At 31.2% G+C, this 12,655-nt stretch overlaps 1 protein-coding gene across 1 annotated transcript; it reads left to right on the forward strand.

The window, feature by feature from the left end:
* Positions 1-628: 628 nt before the first annotated feature.
* On the forward strand, positions 629-10,876 carry LOTGIDRAFT_124507 (hypothetical protein; the record flags this gene model as incomplete). Its single annotated transcript, XM_009061317.1, has 21 exons — positions 629-784; positions 1,689-1,874; positions 2,768-2,979; positions 3,415-3,626; positions 4,029-4,169; positions 4,294-4,392; positions 4,730-4,787; positions 5,038-5,156; positions 5,382-5,556; positions 5,781-5,879; positions 6,206-6,325; positions 6,631-6,735; positions 7,047-7,215; positions 7,559-7,647; positions 7,887-7,993; positions 8,484-8,690; positions 8,993-9,084; positions 9,257-9,352; positions 9,966-10,114; positions 10,240-10,373; positions 10,785-10,876. 21 exons carry the CDS (start codon positions 629-631, stop codon positions 10,874-10,876), a joined length of 2,817 nt encoding a protein of 938 aa, XP_009059565.1.
* Between the last annotated feature and the right edge of the window lie 1,779 nt (positions 10,877-12,655).

The following is a 12,655-nucleotide window of genomic DNA, read 5'->3' on the forward strand; positions in this document are numbered from 1 at the left end:
GGTATATGATGATTTTAGACATTTTTTTGTGTTTTGTGTTTTTCATTTATCTTATTAGTTAGTTTGGAATTGTTGAATATTTTTGGTTTTTTTTGTTTTGACTTTAATTTGTCTTTTTTTAGATTCTTGTTTACATTGATAAATGATAAATTTTTGACAAGATTATCTCCGAAATTTCTAATAATATTTTTTGTCTGTAGTCCTCCAAATTGTATGCTTATGATTTTCTAAATGAAGTTTTGATGTAGCATTTGTCCAGGACATGTTAAAGATGGGTTCCCTCATTTTCATTTATGAAAATGAAAATGCTAATACTTTTATGAACAGAAAGTAAAGGTGTTCTAATGACTTTGAAAAATACCAGTTTGTCTCACGTGTCCATAATTAATTCATAATTAGCTAAATTAGAAGAGAATTACCAGCAGAATTCCAATAAGTGACTGATCAAAAAGTCTTTTTTTGTTTATCCAGACTGAACATACATTTATGATTGGTTAAAACTCTTAAGTTATATGCAATAAGAACATAATGATATGATTAAGTATACATGATAATTCATTAGAAACACCAATTCATCAAATAGTTTTCTTAATTTGACACTAAGATTGCAATTATTTGATTATTGTTCATGTTTCAGAAAGCCAACCTAGGAACGTTATTAGGAGTGTATCTACCATGTATTCAGAATATATTTGGTGTATTGTTGTTTGTTAGAATGACATGGATTGTTGGAATGGCAGGAGCTCTAGAATCTTTTTTTATAGTCCTTATTTGTTGTTTAACAGTAAGTATAAGGCATTAATTGCAGCATTGACCTAGTCTGGGGTTCTAGGGTCACCATGGGACAAGATAGTTGGACAGTCATAACAACTAACTGTGCCATATTGCTTGGTTGCATGAAACATATGGTAGTTGTGGGTTGTTATTTCGGTCATTATTTCTGTCTGCGTGTAAAAGTCTTGTGACAATGAACATCTTTACTCATTAGTCAACCCAAATATAAATGGATACTGATGATCAGGAAAGATCAATGCCAAGAGATTTGGTCAAGGACCAGTGGGTAGAAATTTTGTGAACCTAAATTGTTATCCTTGTAAAAAATTGTTGTTGAATTCTTTTTCTTTCGAAACAGAAACCAGAACATGGTTTTATCTTAAGATAAAAAGGATGTTGAAAGTCCTATAATGTAATAGAAAATAATTGAATGATTTCTGGCATGTAACTTGTCAACAATGTCATCCGTTTAAAACTTATACAAGAAAACTTCAAGTTGAATTGTGTTATGTTTATTGCATTACACTATTTTGACTGTTTACAAAGGATTTTGTTACATCGCTACACAATGGCTTTTGTGAGAAAAATAAGTTTTTTATGCGTATCGGGAACACTAAAGCATCAATTTACACCATTTTATTTTTCATGCAGACATCTGGGTCCTGAAAACGTAAATGTTTAATGAAGTCATAGCAAAATTTGCTTTATTTTTTTAAAGGGCTTTCGCTCTCAGTGATGTCAACAGGCACTTTGTTTTAGTGGAATTGCAGGAGTCGCAGTCATCTGATTAAAAATTGGAATGGTGCAAATTGATGCCATCAGTGTCCCTGATAAACAAATTTAGAAAACCTCGTAACAATCCCTTGAAAGAACTCTTATCTTCTGCTACATTCATTCACTTCTGTTTATTTCAGACATTATTAACGTCCATATCTATGAGTGCCATAGCAACCAATGGTGTAGTACCAGCAGGTGGAGCGTATTTTATGATATCAAGAGCTTTAGGTCCTGAATTTGGTGGTGCTGTTGGAGTATTATTTTATTTAGGAACTTCAGTAGCATCCTCCATGTATATTATTGGTGCCATAGAAATTTTAGCGGTAAGAATCATGATGATACAATCTATTTAAAATTAGATTACAATTTTGTTAAGTTATTTTTCTTTCCAAGTGTCCATTGTAATCTAAAAAGATTTATACCAAGGTCGTGTTCATGTCAACCAATCACAGCACCTAATGCAGCATGCATGTCTGAATATCTGCTATGCAGAACCCCTTAGAGCAAAAGGAAAGTAATTCGTAGTCAAGAATTACTCTGTGCAGTCAATGAAGATGAAAATTTAAGTAGTATTTAGCATGACTCTATAAAATGTATTGAAAACAGCTATTGTTTCAGCTGAACATGTAAGTGTAATTTGATATAGGCCACTAATATTGATTAATTAAATATTTTAGTATTGGACTAGAGCAAGCAATTTCTCTAATGAAATATCACTCAATTGTTTTTGAAATTGGAAGCTCTGTTTGTGACAGTTGAATGAAATGAAAGAAGTGAAAGATACAATACTGTTGAAGTCTTAATCCATGTTTCTTAATACAGGAAAGTTGTTGAGAGTTAATAGCTCAACTCCTGAAAACACTGGTGAAGGCATCAGAAATTTGACATGAATTGAGCTTCCCAACTTTTCTGACCTAATTGCTTGGCCGAGGACAATCCAAAGAATAAATGAGTTATCCAACTTTTACGGATCTGTATCAATGTCAATGAAACTTAATGTTTTCTTCATTTTCATATTTCTTTCAAGTAGCTCAGGCATAGCCAAATTCTGATGCCTCTACCAGTGTTTTTCTGAGCTGAGCTAAATCATCTCCTAATAACTTCATTGTATTGAAAAACATGGATTAAAACTTCAAGAGAATTGTAATAATTCACCTCAGGAATTCCCAATTCAAACTGACCAGTAGATTGAGTCAATGTTTTCTCTATTTTCCAGTTGTATATGGCGCCAAGTATAGCGATATTTGATGATATGTTTAATAACTATCGACTGTATGGAACAGTTGTATTAATATTATTGTGTATTGTTGTGTTTATTGGAGTCAGTTTTGTCAGTAAATTTGCTACCTTATCATTATGCTGTGTTATTATCTCTATCTTGTGTATCTATATTGGAATATTTGCTGCCAGTGTGGATAACAGTTTAGAGTAAGTATTAACCTTTTATTTTCATAGTTGTTATGTTTTTATAGAGTTTTACATTTTACTTGCCTGCCCATTCAGGAATTACAAAAGTGCTGCTTAAGCATAAGAAAATTATATTATTTAATTTACATCCTTTTTCAAACAGAGCAGTAGTATGCCGTTAGGATCTAGTTTGATACAGCATTTAGGTATTAGGAGGTGAGAGCCAACACCGGGCCAACTCTCAAAAAACCTGGCACAGGCATCAGAATTTCTCGGACCTTGAGAAGGATTCAAACCCCCAGCACCTATTTGCCGAGCAGACTTTGATTAACAATTGTGAAAGACAAGAGTACTACTGAAATTTTTAGATGTATTTTGTTGAATTTTGACAATTTTGCTTTGACACACGCTGTGATTGATCCACCCCTTCAAAGAAAATATTTGTTGTATTTACAGGGTGTGTGTATTAGGTGATAGATTATTAACATCTGAATCTGTTAAAGTTAATGGTACTATATGGTGTACTAAGAATAAAACAGGTCCTATCTTTAACCATTATTGTCATGAAGATAATGGTACTACAATCTGTGATCATTATTTTGTCCAAGAAAGTAATGAAGCTCGACTTGTTCGTGGTATTCCTGGTCTGGCTAGTGGAGCTTTTAAACGTAAGATAACAATGGATTCTTCATGAGGAGGAACATGTCTGACTAATTAGAAATTCTTATTTTTAATTTCTTATGCATAGATCTGTAGAAATATTAAATCAGATCCTTAAACATGATGATACTCAGAGTTTCACGATATGTAATCTTCAAACAACTGACCTATTTCAGCCTACGTTCCTACTGGATTTTTGAATTTTTAGAGGATTGCTTTGAGAGAAAATTTAAGAATTTGTGACAATTATATTTAGAGACATCTTTAATGAATGGTTGTAAACATTTTGTAAAGTTTTCAATATTTAGCTTATTCATATAAGATATCTGCCCATTTTGATATTTTTATTTTCATAGTTTCAGTTATATATAGCTTACACAATTAGCAATGTTATTCTTTTTTTTTACTAGAAAATTTCCACAACTATTACACTGAAGCAGGTGACATCATAGGATCTGAAATTCCTGGAAGTAATAGGAGAGGAGAGATTATTGCTGATATAACAACATCTTTTATGATTTTACTGGCTATTTACTTTCCCTCTTGTACTGGTATGTTCTCCATTCTTATTTTCTTTATAAATAATTAGTACACCATTGATATTCATGGATTATAGAAATTATGTACTGTATAATAGCAAATATAATGTGCATCTTTGTTTATTGTTTATTTTAGGAATAATGGCAGGATCTAATAGGTCTGGTGATTTAGCAGACGCCTCCAAGTCTATACCAGTTGGTACTATATTAGCTATTGTTACAACATCTTTTGTCTGTATCCTTAATACATGTTAACTTATTTTATCATTATATTCTTCCCGAAGTTTGCTTTGTTATCATTAAACAGGTCCACAATATACACTTAGATTGGTTATAAAAAAAAAGGTTAGTAGAACAGGACTGTGTTAGGAAAGTTTGTTAGATTACAATGGAGACAAAAGATATCAGAAAACAAAAAAACAACAACACAGTAATGAAATGATGGATGGTAAAATGAAAAATGAGATTTGTTTCATGCTTTTCTGTAAAATTTGAAATTTTTGACATAGTTCATAGTTATCTGTGTTCATTTCAAGCAGATTTCCTTTTTTTTTCCATTGACCTTCCATTAGATATAACATGTGTATTTTTCTTCGCTGCTTGTATAGAAGGCCATTTATTACGTGACAAGTAAGTCTATTAATTCTTAAAAACATCAAACACAAAGGGATAATATTTCAAAGTCAAATGATATAATTTATCTAACTAATCTAGTTCCTTCTAGATTGGTTGTTAATCTTGTAAAGTACAAAGCATTTACTGGTAAATGTTTGAATTTGAAGTCTTCAGATCTTAGTATGGAAGGAGTCACCCTCAGAAAATAAATGGAACTGAATCTGAACTGTATTTTATCAAATTGTTGCAAATTTCTTTGATATAGATATGGTGAAAGCATTGACGGTGGATTAACTATTGGATTTTTAGCTTGGCCTAATGAATGGGTTATTATGATTGGTTCCTTTTTGTCAACATTAGGTGCAGGACTACAATCTCTTACTGGTAAGATAAAAAGATTGTTATGAATTTTACTGTAGAGTTGTCAAATCATAGCGTAATTGGATTCTAGATTAATTAAAGATAAATTTAAACAGATCTTTAAGAGGTTTTCTTTTCATGTGAATTGGAGATACTGATGGCATCAATTTGCACCATTCTAATTTTCAGTGAGATGTCTGTAGCTCTTTATAATTCCTTTAAAGCTCACATATCTTTGTTATATTTTAGGTGCTCCTAGGCTGCTTCAAGCTATTGCCAAAGATAATGTGATACCATTTTTAAATATATTTGGGGCTACAACTAAAAAGGGGGAACCATTCCGTGCCTTATTATTAACAGCAGTTATATCTGAAATAGGAATATTAATTGCCAGTTTAGATTATGTAGCACCCATCATTACCATGTAAGTCATTTTTTTATGATGAAAATTATTTTTCAAGTAGGACATAATCACCTCTGTACTGTTGGCTGTACTTACTATATAACTTAGTGTTTGGAAATTACAAAGAGTCTGTCGATTTATCAACTTTATTCTTGCTAAAAATAGCAATACTAGAACTAGAATCTGTCTTCCTTGTAAAGGTAAGGATTAAGACAACATTGCTTAGTGATATATTGAAATTTCAGGTTCTTTTTGATGTGTTATGGTTTTGTTAATATGGCCTGTGCTCTACAGACACTGTTAAGAACTCCTAATTGGAGACCAAGATTTAGATTTTATCATTGGTATGTTGGTTCCTTTGTATTAGAGTGTTTATATTTATCTAGCTTGTTGATTGTGTTGTGGAATATAAAGCACAATCTCATTTGAGTTGTCTCTCATTTGAACAAAAGAAATATATCACAAATGATACAAAGTGTCCATATCAATTTAACCCTTTCAACTTTTCCAATAGTTTTATAGATTTATTGGATTATAGAGGGAGTCTGATAAACAATGACTCATTTTACAAAGTTTTAAAAATTTCAATTTTTTTGGTCATCCTAAGAGGTAGCAAATGAATTGACTCTTTCCATACAATTTGATGGATTTGATAAATTTCTGCTTTCAGGACATTGTCTTTGATAGGGTTATCTCTTTGTATAACTCTTATGTTTATATCTAGTTGGTACTACGCCTTAGCTGCCATTGCTCTTGCTTTTTGTATCTATAAATACATTGAATATAAAGGGTAAGCATTGAATTTTCTATTTTTATCTTTGAAAATTTGCTCTCCAACAAACCTTAAGGGACAGATTCACCATCCGTTTGACCAATTGTACCTTAGCCTCAGAAACAGGATTTTTAAGCTTAGCTCATCAGTAATAATGTTAACAACTCACTGTTGAAATTTAAGCCTTCAATTCTATGTGTGCCCGGAAAAGTTAATATGACAAGTTGTCTTTATTTGAGATGGCATGTATAGACCAAAAAATATATAGAAATAGAAGTATAATCATAACCAAACATAAATATCTGTATGTTTTACTCTGATAGAGCTGAGAAAGAATGGGGAGATGGTATAAGAGGATTAGCCATGTCAGCTGCTAGATATGCTTTATTACGATTACAAGAAGGTCCACCACATACTAAAAACTGGAGGTAAGAGACTATAGACATCAAACAGAGAGTGCTTTACTGAATTTAAGGATTTAATTTCTATATATAGACATATGATGTCATACTAATGAAAGCTTGGCAGATTTATATACAATCCAATATTTGATGTTATGTGCAGGTTTGATTAGGTTACTTTTAAGAGTGTTTTTGCAATTTCATGCTTTGAAAATGCCATTTTGCAAGCAGATTTTTAACAAAAATTGATGAAATTGTATGATGGTTTGGATTGTTGCATCTTGTAATTATGTTGTTAGAACTGTCTAAAATTTCTATCTGTTTATATGTTATTTTAGACCCCAATTGTTGGTATTGATGAAAGTTGATGAGAATTTACAACCAAAATATCCTAAATTAGTTACATTTGCTGGTCAGTTGAAAGCTGGTAAAGGTCTAACAATAGTGTCCAGTGTCTTGGAAGGAAATTATATAGAGAGATATGCTGATTCACAGGCTGCTAAACTTGTAAGTCTTCTAATTCAAAAAGTTATCTCTTCTCTGTCAGATTGTGTCAATTATGTAATTTTTACTAGTGCTGGCATGGTATATCGATGAATTGGTTCATTGTGATATCATGTTATGATACTCGTATCTCTTGGTCATGTATCGATATTTGACAATACCAGTCATACTAGACAACTTGTATACTTGTATAAGTAAATGTCATCAAAATGGAAATAAAAAAACCAGCAGGTTTCCTGGCTGTCCTGACAAAATTTCCCTCATTGCACACTGTTTATATTAGCCCACTAGATGCAGAAAGTAGGATGTACATCTCTATTTATTTATTTCATTTATGATATTGTAGAATTTAGACAAGTTATTGAAAGAAAGTGGTGTAAAGGGTTTTTCTGATGTTAACGTGGCCACTAAGACATCTGATGGTTTATGTTACTTGTAAGTAGGGTTTCATCTTCTCAGGGAACTAGGGTACATGCTTGGTAAGTAAGTGGTCTCAAACAGAATCAATTCTACCCAACTGTAAATGAGTACTGATAATTTAGAAAGGACCTATGCCAAGAGGTTTGGCTTAAGACCAGCTATTTGAGAGTATCCTGGTGATTTTATGTTGTTTTCCTTGTGAAAATGACAATTTTTTTCTCATGCCTATTTCCATATTTGAATTGTGTTTACAGAGTACAGAATACTGGATTAGGTGGATTAAAACATAATACAGTAGTGATGGGATGGCCATATGGTTGGAGACATACTGATGATGAAAGAAGTTATAAGATCTTCATAGGTACTTGAAGTTTTATATCTTATTCTATATCTTTTGTTTTGATAAGTATTGATAATATATTGATTATGTATATAGATGACACACAGATATTTTAACATAGTCCGTAAGAGCTGAAAGTAAACTTCCAAACATAGGACTTAAGGTATATGGCCACATAAGCAAACTCACTGAACAAGTTATATGATTTGGTATCTTTACAAATAGATTTTTATTAGGTCATTGTTAAAGCAATTTCAAGATATTACTTTAAAACATAAATGACCTCATCATAAATGACCTTATCATAAATGACCTTATCATAAATGACCTTAGCTTGTCTTTAAATTAATGTTCTGAACTTGTCGCAAAGTGTAGACATGAAAATAAGTCCTAAAATAGGTCAGTTGTCTGAAGATTGCATCGTGTTAAACATTGAGTAACAACATGTTTCAGGTTCTGTTTTAATATTTCCAAATGACTACTATGCTTACCTGTTGTAACTTTATTACAGATACAGTACGTAATGTCAGTGCAGGACAGATGGCGTTGCTAGTATTAAAGGGAATTAATCAGTTTCCTGAATCGAATGTTAAATTACGAGGTACAATAGATGTATGGTGGATTGTTCATGATGGTGGTCTATTGATGTTATTACCATTTTTACTACGACAAGATAAATCATGGAAAAACTGTAAATTGAGAATATTTACTGTAGCACGTATCCTTTTGAAGATAGTCAAAAATTGCATTTCACATGAACATACCTTAATAAGCATTGCCAGTCAATTGAATGCTTGTGGCTCTTGCTACCAGTCTTCTTGGTTTCATGTACTTGTCTATTTGTCTAGGAACTGTACTGGTTATTTTTGTAAAATACTGATATTGTGTCATGTAGCTATTTATTTGGCAAGCTTCTTTGCCAATTGACTCAATATATTTCAAACTAGATAGCAATGCTATTAGACAATTTAAGCTCTTTTTAACAATATTTTTCATCTTCCTTGACTGTATGTTATTCAGAGGTTGAAGATAATTCTATTGAAATGAAGAAAGATTTACAGATGTATTTATATCAACTACGTATACAAGCTGAAGTTAATGTTATTGAAATGGTAGGTTTTACATGATGAAATATACAAGATATATCATAGAAAGATACTAATGCATATCCCGGCCTGATTGACAACATAAATGCAGTAACATAAGACAGCCAGTCTGCAAAATGTGATAAATGCTTTACCTATATTTTATAGTGCTGTTTGTGACAATCTAATGTAATTGTAGGCTGGCAACGATATCTCAGCTTATACATATGAACGAACACTCATGATGGAACAACGAACTGAAATGTTACAACAAATGAGAGTTAAGAAAACCGAGGTAAGAATAAATCATAAACTTTAGACAGTGGTGGAGTTTTAAGTGATTAATTAGTTGGTCATTATGAATGAATCTCTTGGTTTCTATCACAATGTTACTTTATCTTGATGCTATCACAAAGTTATGATCTCCTGGTTACTATCATAATAAATGAGCTGGTTGCTATCATAATATTAAATGATCTCCTGGTTGCTATCGTAATATTAAATGATCTCCTGGTTGCTATCATAATATTAAATGATCTCCTTGTTGCTATCATAATATTAAATGATCTCCTTGTTGCTATCATAATATTAATGATCTCCTGGTTGCTATCTTAATATTAAATGATCTCCTGGTTGCTATCTTAATATAACATGATCTCCTGGTTGCTATCATAATATTAAATGGTCTCCTGGTTGCTATCATACTATTTAATGATCTCCAGGTTGCTATCATGATATTAAATGATCTCCTGGTTGCTATGATGTTTTGTTCTCACCCAAATGCTATGTTATGTTTGCACCGAGATCCTATATGAATATGTTATTTTGAGTAATATTGAATTGTTGATATATTTCAGCCACAATCTATTATTGATAAAGCCCATATTACTGATGGTAAAGATATCAAGATCACACTTGATACAGTTCCTGAAGAAGATACAGAGTCTTCTACTGATCCCACCCTCCCTGATAGAAACCAATTTACATTTACACCACAAAATATACATAAAACCAAATCCACTGGTCAAATGGGAAATAATCTGTTTAATGTTAAACCGTAAGTAGAAATTAAAGGGTGTGTTCCAGTCTTTTAAAAACAAGTATTTTGACTCAAATGGCCTAGAATATATGTGAAGTGAATTTTGATTTTTACATTACTGTTTTATGAACTACTCTTTTCAGGGATAATATGAATGTACGCAGAATGCATACAGCTGTACGATTAAATGAATCTATAGTAGAAAAATCTCACGAAGCCCAAATGGTTATTTTGAATTTACCTGCTCCTCCTAAAACATCCGCTGGTGAAGAAAGTTGTATCCTTTTTGAATTATGATCGAATTTTGAATAGTTGTTTTAATAATAACTGATTTTCATAGAGAATAGAATGTGCTTAGTTCAATATGAATATAGAAATAGTTCAGTTTGGTCGCATGTTGTATTGTCATCTGCTATGTATATAGGTGCTATAGGTTTGAAAGTTACTACTTTGAAGCCACTGCAACTGCTTCGAAGAGTCAAAAAAGTGTTGGCCTTTGCATGCTAAAATAGGTGTATCTGGTTAGGGTTCGTTAGTAGTATATGAGTTTATAGATAGGGGGCACCTTTCGTTAAACCAGTATCTATTCAAAAAAAGTAAAAATTTTACATGCTTCTTGCCCAGTTATCATTTTCACAAAATTTAAATTGCTCATTAGAAATATTAGTTACCCTTAACTCACAAAAAGATATGGAATTTTTAGAAGTTTTAACAGAAGGATTGGATAGAGTTCTGATGGTGAGAGGAAGTGGACGTGAAGTCATCACTATTTATTCCTGATCTGTTTACCATATCAACCACAATAATGTATATCTACGCATAGCTATTGTTTAACATAGGACTGAAATGAGTCAATAAGCATGAAGTAAAAATGAGAAATCACTAGTGCAAGTCATGTGATGACTGTCTTGTAGGCTAGACATTTATTATTTACTGATCTTCAAAAGAATATTTGTGTATCAAATTACGAAAGTCATCGCATGAACTAAAAAATTAAACCATATAGTTAAATTGGCCATTTCAGTCCTATACACGAACAACATTGTGTTCAATGGGAAGAAACAAGTCTAGTTAGTTAGAGAGGTAGTAAGGGGTATAGAATAATCAAATTTATGAACCCACCAAAATATAATAATCTTAGTGCTGATATATTGCTTAAATATGTATTCATACGCAATAAGTTTTAGGAATTGTAAAGAGATATTCTAAAATGTGTATCAGGGACACTGATAGCATCAATAAGCACCATTCCAATTTTCAGTTCAACATATGTGGTTCCTCAAATTCCTCAAACCATAAGTGTTTGATGACATCACTAATCGAAAAATATGCTTTATGACATAATTCCTTTCACGATTAGTGACGTCATCAAACACTCAAAAGTTTTAGTGGAATTGAAAATTGAATGGTGCAAATTGATGTTATCAGTATCCCCAATACATATAAAAACTTCGGAAAACCTCTTTACAATCCCTTTAAGGATCATCACATGAAGAATTATTTTTTGTTTTTTATGATGAAAGGGATATTTTTATAAATTGTGTACATATAAATGTATATTATATATTATATAGTGATTTTATATAAGGTGATATCAGAATAATACCAGTTTAATTAAGATATCTTGTGTTGATTTATATTAGGATATCTGAAATTATTTATTTATTTATATGTGTCAAATGAAGAAATCGAAAATCCAAATGATTAGCTAGTCATTTAATTAGCCTATATACTTTTATAGTAACTATGTCTCATACAGTTAATACATATTGAAAGATTTCTTTGGTTGTATGCAGAAATTTAAAACTATCTGAAATTTCTGGAATTTTGGAAATGGAAAGCAGATTCATTTTTTTCCCGGATAAGAAATGTGAAAAGCTTTGCTGCCTACGCTTCCCAAAAGACCAGAAATGAATTCAATGGTCACTTACCATTTATATACCATACCATATGTATATACCAGTAATTGTATTGTAGACAATACACACTAATACATATTTAAAATTTGAGTTTATGCTTTAATCCATGATCTGTTTAACTGCGAATTTTACAATACCACATCTGAAACAAAACCTAATTGTGAGAAAAGGAAATACCATGAAAATAACTAAACTAAAGACTAAACTAGATCTGAACAAAAAGAATATAGTAATCACTTTTAATGTGAGGTTTTCTGTTTGTCTTGTATATTTTTTCTGATCTTAATATTTTGATAATTTAAAATTGCGGGTATAGTTTTTGTTAAAATATGTAAAGCTCAACGATAATTGGACCCTTTAAGTTAAATTTTTCTCAGTTAAATCTCTAATATTTTGAGAAATGAAATGGAACATATTTTTCTCTTTATTTTTACTTTAAGTTGCTTTTTTTCTTTTTCCACTTGTTTGACTTATTTATAGATATTGATATATGCCTGGTTATATTTTAAGTTTTTGACATGGGTAATTATTTCATGACATGTTATTTATTTATCTATATCTATACATGTACTGTTATAATTGTTATTATATACAAACTGTTAAATATATTACAGTAATTATATGTAAACCTCTTGATCAA

Source organism: Lottia gigantea (assembly GCF_000327385.1).
Source record: "Lottia gigantea unplaced genomic scaffold LOTGIsca_47, whole genome shotgun sequence".
Lineage (NCBI taxonomy): Eukaryota > Metazoa > Mollusca > Gastropoda > Lottiidae > Lottia > Lottia gigantea.